The 9,906-nt window shown below is 41.6% G+C and overlaps 1 protein-coding gene across 1 annotated transcript; it reads right to left on the bottom strand.

Annotated features, from left to right (window-relative positions):
- Nucleotides 1–335: 335 nt before the first annotated feature.
- On the bottom strand, nucleotides 336–9,322 carry POLR3F (polymerase (RNA) III (DNA directed) polypeptide F, 39 kDa). The gene is made up of 8 exons (XM_009867758.1): nucleotides 9,209–9,322; nucleotides 6,842–6,909; nucleotides 6,274–6,341; nucleotides 5,391–5,503; nucleotides 3,326–3,469; nucleotides 2,474–2,581; nucleotides 1,496–1,687; nucleotides 336–884 (listed from the first exon to the last, which is right to left on the bottom strand). Exons 1-8 carry the CDS (start codon nucleotides 9,263–9,265, stop codon nucleotides 807–809), a joined length of 828 nt encoding a protein of 275 aa, XP_009866060.1. The 5' UTR covers nucleotides 9,266–9,322; the 3' UTR covers nucleotides 336–806.
- Between the last annotated feature and the right edge of the window lie 584 nt (nucleotides 9,323–9,906).

Genomic DNA, 9,906 nt, shown 5'->3' with positions numbered 1-9,906 from the left:
TCTTTCCCTCTTCTGGAAAACACACCTTCTCAGAACACTTCTACTCAAAATTTCAGCTGGCATATCCATGTACAGGTTGCACCTTCCAGAATGCACCAACATAGAGCTGCTGCTGCTGACCTTGTAGCTGTCAGATGAAGGAACAAATCCAACCAATATATCACCAGGCAATGGCAGTAATGAAGGAAATGAAGCACAGATGTAAACAAAAAGAATCAAGACATTTAATGATAAATAAGCAGGTAAGAAAGATTATAAAGAATCAGTTGTCTGACATAGTTAGGATCTTTTGCCCACCAGATTCTTAGTCTTCAATTAGATGGTAGCTATATTGAGAGAAAAGTGTCAGTTGTAGGACTTATGCACCCACCAGAACCATTAGTCTGAAAGCAAAATTTAGGATCTAATTCTTTGCAATGCTCATTAGCAAGTTTCTCCGATCAGCTAATGACTTATTTTCTTCTCACTCAGAATAAGTGTCTGTGGAGTACTCGACACAATCCTTGGAAGCGATGTGTCCCCACCCAGCTGTTCTACAGCACTTTTCAAGTCACACAACTCATTTTTGGTACAAGAATGGATCTACATTTCCACTTCAGCCTTCATCTTCAGTGCCGGCTCCATTTCCACTCTGCTCATGGGACTGCCCACGCAACTAGTATATTGCCATTTTATGTTTCATTAAAAACAAAGTCACTCCATGTCCTCATGGACCTCACAGATTTAGAAGTTCATTTTTTCAAAAGCAGGCTGCTTCTTCACCTTGGCTGTAAAGGACAAATCCAGTTTACAGTTTTCTTTTCACTTTAAAACTCCAGCCACTCTGTCATATAAATACAGTTTGATGGAGAGATCTCACCACCTTCATGGCAATCATCAAAAACCTGCAAAAGAAAGCCCTGTATCAGTAATTATATACAGCAAGCATGATCTAACCTGGAGGTAACATGCTTGCATGTTTTCTGCTCCTTCCCCACTACAAGAGCAGTAGTCTAACGGAGCCCAAAATCTAAAAAGTCTTATGCCAGCTCTGAGTAAGAGAAGCAAAACAGACACCACTGTAGTAAGTGATACAAACAGATACACTGGCAAGTCTTACCTACGTTATCAGCTTACAATCCAAGCAGGAGAGACCAAAAGCTAGACAGAAATAAGTTAGCTTGTTAAAAAACACAAAGAGGCAAATTTGGGATAGGAAAATATAATAACATGCTTTGGAATAGGCTACACCTGACAGCTCCCTTTCACATACAGTCCAATCAAGAAACAGGATCTAAACTGGAAACATCCTGGTCTAAACGGAAAAACCTGCCCCTTACACCATAGCTAAGGCATCACAGGTAACAGTCATAAGAAACACAGACAGCACTTACTAGAAAGCCACAAGGATCGCTCACAGGCATAATAATCTTGCAACGTACTGGCTGGCCACTTGAGGGACTGTATTCAACATTTGCATGCACCCACCTATTCCTATAGAGAATTAATTACTTACAGGACAGAGTCCACAAGGTGTCCTGACTAATCCAGTGGGCTGTATGAGAGGACTAACGGCTCTGTATAACTTCATCCGTCCATCCACGCTGCCAACTGTCCCTTCCTTTGCGGCAATAATAGTCATCTCCACTTTTCCATCATATATCAGCGTATTTAAAATGGTTTCAATGTCTTCCATTGACAATTCTACCTGAGAAACAATATGTAAAATAAATATTAGGAAAGGCACATACCAATCAGTCCCACACAGAGGAAATGGGCAAACACTGCAAGTAACAAATCCTTAGAGTTTGAATCTAGCCCAGATAAAGGCACTGCTCTCGCTGGGCACTTTATGGTGTTGTGCAGATACAAAAAAGAAAAGCAAATACCTCCTACCTCCTGAGCACTTCTGGATCACACTAGCCTTGGCTTACCAAAAACAACATGCCAATGCACCTCAAGTGTCTACAACACCCTGGCACAACACATTTCCAGTTTCACAGGAAAACAGTTGTGAAAGAAGAAAAACACGAGACTTCTGAAGATACACCTGTTGATGCTGACCAGTAATTATGGGGGGGAGGGTTCCCCTTCTCTTTTTTTTTCTGTTTGCTCTCCCCCAAAACTGCTTAAAGTGCACGGGCAAACCTGTGAGAAATTGTAAAATACAAACTAATTGAGACTACAAACTAATTGAAACTGTTGAAGGGAAACTTACTCAAAGCATGTTTTGCTCACTCCAAGCACATTTTGCTCCACCCACAAGGATGTGGATGCTAACTCTTTCATACATCTTTGAAACCCCGTATGTCTGAGCTATCTTGGGATCCCATGCAGTATCAATGACCCTCCTCAAAAAGCAATAAAGCAGCAAAGCCCAATTCCGCTAGTGTAACTGTAGGGTACTAAAGCACTCGTTGGACCCTCACGAAATTTGCCTGTAGTTCGTCATGCACTGACAACTTTGAGAGTAGTAAGATGAATCTATTCTGACCTTACTGATACCCAGTTCACAGATGTATTTCCACACCTCATGGGATGACGCATATGAGCTGTTCCTCTGTATCATGGGGTTCTGTTTGCTCTCTCGAGCTGCCTCTGCCTGAGAAAAAAGCAAAGATGAGTTACAGTCAGTAAACACTGCCAAGAGCATCCTTAATAGTTCAGTTTCAGGCAGACTGAAGTATGAAAGTTGTTTTCCAAACCACTTCTGGGATGTGTTTTTTATCTAGCATTTAAAGTTATATTCTTAAGACTGATGTACACAAGACTATGCACAAGCAAACATAATTTTACACTAAATATGACACAAAAAATACTGATTTATTTAGATTAATATGAAAGAATATCAGTATTTGGCATTCTGTTGACAAAAAATAAAAGTTTCTGCTGCACCCAGAGCCATACGAAATACATTTTAATGGAATAGAGGCATGCTGCAATCTGCATGGGATTTATTTAACAGAGAGAAGGCTTCTCCTGCAGTTAAACTGAGAAAATTGTCTTCTAGGTAGAGCTGCCCGAGTACTGCCTTCTGCCATCTCAGAAATAAGGAGCTCTACAGGAACACAGTGACTTTTGCTGGATTTTTTGGTCCTGTGTTCTTTGCTGCCCAGCTTGTTATTTGGCCTTGGAGACAGAAGGCTTTACTCCCTGGACAGGGTGGGAAAATATGCATTATTAAAATGCAACACCACTACCTTGCTGTTACAAGAGTAACAGTCCAGTACAGATTTACCAATCCAGTTATAACAATGGCCAACACTTACAGCAAACACTGTCACTAGTTTTATAAAGAATTACTCACACAAAACAAATGGAAGGTGACTTTAGCAGTGGCACTCACCTTACTCTGCAGAAATTTAAAACACTGTTGATTTAACACCTCCACAAATTCAGACTCAAAGTCTTGGTCACTGTACCAAGCTCCACCAGTCACTGACCGGTCAGGCTGCAGGTTATAGAGCATATACACCTTCTTCTTGGATGCCTGTCAGAGAAAAGTGGACGGCTCTTAACAGCTGAAAGTCTTCCTTAAGAAAGGAACAGTTGAGAAGATATCTGCAAAAGAGTGAGTTCATAGCCCCTAAAACCCAGGGCACAGCAATCCAGCTGACTCAAGCTATCCTTAACGTGTTTGACCCTCGGTTAACGTGCAGATAAAGAGAAGATTTACATTCCTAATCATTTTATAACGTAGTGTTAGAAGAGACAATCCTACTAAGAACGTGCACACAATACAAGCCTCACTGAAGAAGATCTCGGAGTTTAATTTTAGTCAATTGACTCTAATCCCTCTCCAAAGTCAAAGGAGGGCAGGGAAGCGTCTTTAGAAGACAGCAAAGACAAACTTAACTTTTGACTGTTTCTGCAGGTTTCAGCTCACGCGCTGATGACAGGAGGACCCTCACAGGATTAAACCCTGCGGCTAAAGTTCACCCTTGAGAGCCCCATCCTTGCTGCCATACCTAGATGAGAAGAATGGGAATGCTGCTCCAGCCCTGACATCGGTCACCAGTTAAAGGACAATCGTTGTGCAAAGGACTACTCAACAACCACTGAAGCCATTCTAGCAGCCTTACGTCCCCTTTATGACTAGATGAAGCCAGCATGTCCCAGAAGAACGTGAAAAATCTACTGCTTCTGTATGTTCAATTTCTGCATCCCCATTTTATTTTTATTTAAGAAGTTACTCTCACTTCACAACTCCCTCCCTGCACGCAGCCCTCCAAAAAGTGCACACACTCAAGCCATGATGCAGATGAGACTGGTGCACAAAAAAGGCACACAACTTCAAACTTCCAAGAATTCACAAAGAAGTGGTCTTCCTGGTGTACCAGGCTCTGCAACAAGACAGAATCTCTGCTGGAAACCAGGAGAGTGTCCAAAGAACATGCTAATACTAATGATTTCTAATTATGCAGGTAAGGGAGACCAGCATGCTGCATGAGCATTATAACAGTGTAAGAAAAGGCATGGAAAACGTTAAGCCATCCTCTGTTTGCACGTAAGAAAGTACTGAGTAGTAGGAACAAAGCAGAGGAACCAAGACTAAAACAGAATCAAATGTCTTAGATATTGTTTAAAGTAAGCAATACAAATCCAGTATGAAACAGATAACTCAAGGTAGTTTCAGGATCTCTGGGGGAGAGGAACCTTCCAAGGCCACTTGCAGCTAGGTAACCATATCACTAGTCCCATATAACAGGCTGAGATTGCTTCAGTATCAGAAATACCAAACCGTGGTACAGCAAAACTGGGACCGATGGAGAAAAAGTAATTACGGGCAGGTTGCTTATCTGAGTGGAGATAGGAGAAAAATCACAGAATCACAGAATGTCAGGGGTTGGAAGGGACCTCCAAAGCTCATCCAGTCCAGCCCCCCTGCCAGAGCAGGATCACCTACAGTAGGTCACACAGGAACGCGTCCAGGCGGGGTTTGAATGTCTCCAGAGAAGGAGACTCCACAACCTCCCTGGGCAGCCTGTGCCAGGGCTCTGTCACCCTCTCAAGGAAAAAGTTTTTCCTAATATTTTTGTGGAACCTCGTATGTTCCAGCTTGTACCCCTTGCCCCTTGTCATGTCATTGGATGTCGCTGAGACGTGGCAAAATAAGAGTTAAGAAATAAAAAAAGGAGAAAAAGGCACAGAAATCTGTAAAACTGTATATTAATAGTGATGTGTCTACTAAATCAGTTTGTTAGTAGTATGTTGATTATTTAATAAACATTACAGTCTCTCATGACTGTGGCACGCCAAGCCTGCGTACTAAAGGCAGTCAACTATTAGTGCATAGTCAGCAAGAAATCTGGAGGCAAAACATGGTTTCTCTGCTCCCAGTCCCCTGTTCAGACATACAGAGCATGCAGCAAACTTTTGAAATTGTTTTTAAGAAGTTACAAAATACTCACTGCCACAGATTTAACTGCTTTAATTAGTTTCTTGCTTTCCAAGTTTTTCAGTATCTTGTTGATCTCTGTTAAAGGCAAATTACTTTTGTATCTAATGTCCCTGCTCCAAATACCTGTTTAAAATCAGAAAAGTGAACAGAAATTAACAGAAGAAAACCATTTGCTTCTGTACATACTCACAAACCAAAAGTCACATCACAACGTTGCTTGACTCACTTGCCAACTTTCGGATGTATCATTGATCCTGCCACTCCCAGTAAAAGGGACAGAAAGAGATGAAACAAAACAAAAACAACTGACAAAACTAAAAAAACATAATCACAACCACCACGCTGTGTCCTTCCGTCATTTACCTCTTCTCCCAGAGCTCTTACAAGTGGACACCATTTCAATGCCAACATGAATACATCACAGAAACGTTCCTTTTTTTTTAGTTAACTTGCATTCGCTTCAACAAATACCGGACAGCAAGTTCTACCTGCCATCTCTCAACCACAGCGTGCAACGACTGCTGAGAAACCCCAGTTACTAGCAGTTTCTGCTGGCTGTACACCTGTTAAATCCGGTATACACGTCACATTTTCTTTTAAGTAGAAAGCGTACCGCAGATTCCTCAGCTTAACAGTCCCATAGATAATCCATATTCCAAAAATTCTGAAAGAGTCCCCACCAAGAGTCATCAAGGACAGGTTGTTAGTTTAATAGACAAATATGTCATCTTTTCTTCTGTTTTTAGAGTGGACACATGGAACATTAGCTACAGACCTGGTATGAGGAATCCAGATTTTATACTGTCTGGACAAGCATTTAAAAGTTGGGACAGGCACAGCTGCATAAGTAAACAGGATTAGTATCATTCATAATTCTAATTTATTTAAATTACCTTTGTTGCCTGCATCTTCTATAATTTGGTAAACCAGCTTCTCTTGATTGTCAGACCCTTTCATTTTACTATAAAATAAGACAGACATCGGGATTTTTGAAAGGTCCAAAATTTGAAAGAAGGCGGATTTATTTTAAACTGAAAAGAAGTACTATGAGAAAAAAAACAATGCAAAAAGGAAAAAAACCAACCCAAACCCCAAACCATACACAATAAGCCAGCCATTGGCAAATATAATACATGACACTAAACCTCTCTGGATCAAGCCAGGCTTGCCAGAGAGAAGCCACAGTAAAGAGAAAAGAGTACACTAGGAAAGAAAAGTGACTACGCAGGAGTCACTCAATTTGTCAAGTATTAACACAACTGGGGAAGGTCAAACACAGCATAATTTAGAATAATCTGTCGGTACGCAGAAGCCTACAAGGGGACAATTGCATGCTTCCAAGGCTAAAACATGCTTCTTCACCAGTCTGAGAAAGCCTGAACTCAGCAATCTTCTTCTAAAGCACCAGAGAGTTGCAGAATTGTGTTCCACATACATCTATGCAACAAACACGAGGCTTACCTTGCATTTTGAGACTCTTTGATTCTATACAGGAGACCTGCATTGCTCCTGAGAAGGTCCAGTTGGCCCTAGGAGAGATGGGCACAATGCATTTACTTCGCTTCAAACAGGTCATTTCAGAACGTGGCAAGAATCTTCTAAGCTCCTAAAATAAAACCTTATTTCATGTCAGCTGAATGAAGAAAATGGACAACTAATGTTTCTAGCCACTAGTAATATCCTTGCCAATATTTTTTTCCCCAACAAGTATTCACTTATCATCAACTATAACAAATACAGTTCCTGACCCTTCCCACATCTACGCATTTCCTGTTATTTCTCCCAACTTTTATAATCATAGAAACACCAAGGTTGGAAAGGACCTTAAGATCACCAAGTCCAACCTACAGCCCTACACCACCCTAACACTAAACCATCTCCTGAAGTGCCACATCCAGCCGTTTTTTAAACATGTCCAGAGATGGTGACTCCACCAACTCCCTCGGCAACCCATTCCAATGCTTCACCACCCTTTCAGTGAAGAAGTTTTTCCTAATATCCAACCTAAACTTCTCCGGTGCAACTTAATTCCGTTCCCTCTTGTCCTATAGCTATTCACAATGTACAAGGGACATCAAGTTCTTGTATACTTCACTCTTGCTTTCCACCAAAACATTCATTTGCATGACTACCCAGAAATCATGTTGGAGCTTTACTGCACAAGTTTTGAAAAATTCTGAGTTTCAGTGGAAAAGTCCTATTTTTTTCTTTCCAAAGTAGAGACTACTGGAAAACTGCCAGCCAGGACTGACAGTGTCTCTCTGAGGCACGTTACCAGCATCTCTCACACATAAAACATTTATTCTGGCCATGACACTTGTGCCTAGGCCAGGAAAATTGTTATTTTCTATTTTGAAGGGGCAAGCAGTTACACAAGCCCAAAAGCATAACTGTGTATAACAGCATTAACTAACATTGGCTCTTTCATTGACAGCTAATCCCTTCCCCATAGTTACAGCCTTGTTTCTTATAGATTTGCACTATGTGGTCGATTAAAGCTCACATCTCAAGATGACTCCCTTCAATGCTTTTCTACAGATTAATTCCTTGCAGCTTATCTCAAGTATCTGACGCTGTTTATCAGGGCTGAGCTCCCTCTGCAGTTTTCCCCCATGTTTGAGGTACTTACTAGATCTCCCCAAACACTCCCTGCTACCCAAGGTATCTGTTTTAAACAACTTCTGGAGACCGTACTATTCTGAAGCCTCATTGAGAAATCTGGTGAGCCCTTTCAAAAGTTATTGAACACACAAGGCCACATCCAATGTACTGCTAAATCTCATGTCTGTAACAGAAAAAGCAAAAGGGAAAGATTAGATTACTTCCAGTGCCACCAACTGTGGCCCAAGCTACGAAGTTTCAGTTATTAATAAAACCAAACCAAAACACCTCACTCAGTTTGGATACTTTCCAACACCTCTCTTTCTGAGAAAGCCCTTCTTTTCAACAGTGCCCTCTCCGCTGCACCAGTCTGTTTTATCTCCTGACTTCCCATGGTCATGAAGCAGATTGCTAAGGAATCAAAAGGAATCTTGATCTTTAAAGACTCTGAACATTTAGGTGATGCTCAAGCGTATGCTGCACTGAACGAAGACAAAACAGCTATGATCTGTTCCTGAAGAGCTGGCAGAAGTAGCTGACTGCAATCCTTGCTCTTATCTTAGGCTGACTCCTGATACAGTAAAGAAAGATGTTCAGTGAGATGTGGGAAATTTACAGAAGATGCAAAGAAATACCTTGAAATGTTTCACATGTTCACATGCTCATTATCAGAGTAATCCACCTTAGGACTTTATGAGGGGTTCAGAGACTTTTGCATAAGAGCATCGGCTAACATCCATTCTTTTACCTCTAGCTAAATCATTCCCCATCATTTATGGGCCTTGTGGTTATCACCTGCAGTCATCTTCCCAACTGCTGAACACTGTAGCTACACTTGCACACTACTGTTACATTAGACCATGGTATCACATTCTGCTTTACAAAGTAATACACAGGGAAAAAAAGACCAAAGAACTCTACATACATATCAAAAAAACCAAATGTGGTACTTCTCAGTGATAGCTTCCTCACCTAAGAACATGTCAACTTTGTATTACAGAAGGGAAAGTTTTTTAAGAGTAAGTTGAGGTAGGTTTTAATTGGCTTTGGCAATTGTAAATGCTTACGGTAACCAAAAGTAAGCTACAGCAACTGTACATTATGGCAAATGCTGCTAAATCCAATGGGATTCATTTGAAAACCCTGCCCAACAGGTTGCTATCATGCAGACTGCGTGTTCAAAGAGTGATCCAAGCTAGCAACAAGAGGAAGGTGAGATCACCCTACCATTGAGAGCAGCCTGTTGATTGCCATGGCTCGCTGCTGGGCTTCCATGTGAGGCATATCATTTTGGATCACCTGGTCTGTGATACCGTGAGGGAACTGATGACACAGCTCAATAATCCTGAGGAATGAGAAAAGCAAGTTCAAAGTTATGTTCTGTTGCATCCAAAACCTAATAGTATTAGAATCAGAATGGAAGAGAGGGAAAAGAATAACTCAGGGGAAAAGTACTTATGAATTGCTTCTTGGTCGTATCTATTCAGGGAACTTAGCATCTGCTCCCTGTGCTGACAAATATGCTTCTGCAACTGCTGGACAAACTAGCTTTGCTCTTTGTGACAACACTGAACACGGTGCTCCGTTTTGCTTTTAGGCCATTCTCATTATAAGCAACACGGATTTAGAGCTCCCTGGACAGTTTCATTACACCAAAGGCTCTGACAGGAAGGAATTACTAGCTAGCTGGAGAATGCAAATACCGATTAAATATTACTTCATGAAGAAAAGCCACAATTCCCCTTTCCAAGAAGAGAAAAACTCCAGGGCAGCTGAAGGTAGCCTGGCCCCATCCCTCACTGCCACCTGAGCACCTCCCAGCCGCAGCACAGAACACACAGAGCTCCCCAACAACAGCGAGCGTCTCCTTCAGGGCGCGTTTCCAGGCCACACTCGGGCCTGCACCGGCACCCCCCACTACACGG

The sequence above is a fragment of the Apaloderma vittatum genome, unplaced genomic scaffold (genome assembly GCF_000703405.1).
Source record: "Apaloderma vittatum isolate BGI_N311 unplaced genomic scaffold, ASM70340v1 scaffold1844, whole genome shotgun sequence".
NCBI lineage: Eukaryota > Metazoa > Chordata > Aves > Trogoniformes > Trogonidae > Apaloderma > Apaloderma vittatum.
Note: the sequence above shows the minus strand (reverse complement) of the source record. Positions and strands in the feature narration are given on the sequence as shown.

Bases quoted from the DNA above. Each gene is read 5' to 3' on its own strand.
- POLR3F (XM_009867758.1), bottom strand. From the start codon at position 9,265: ATGCCTCACATGGAAGCCCAGCAGCGAGCCATGGCAATCAACAGGCTG. The intron at 5,504-6,273 runs GTAATTTAAATA...GATTTTAAACAG, and splicing joins AGAAGATGCAGGCAACAAAG to GTATTTGGAGCAGGGACATT. The intron at 2,582-3,325 runs GTGAGTGCCACT...CTTTTTTCTCAG, and splicing joins TTAAATTTCTGCAGAGTAAG to GCAGAGGCAGCTCGAGAGAG.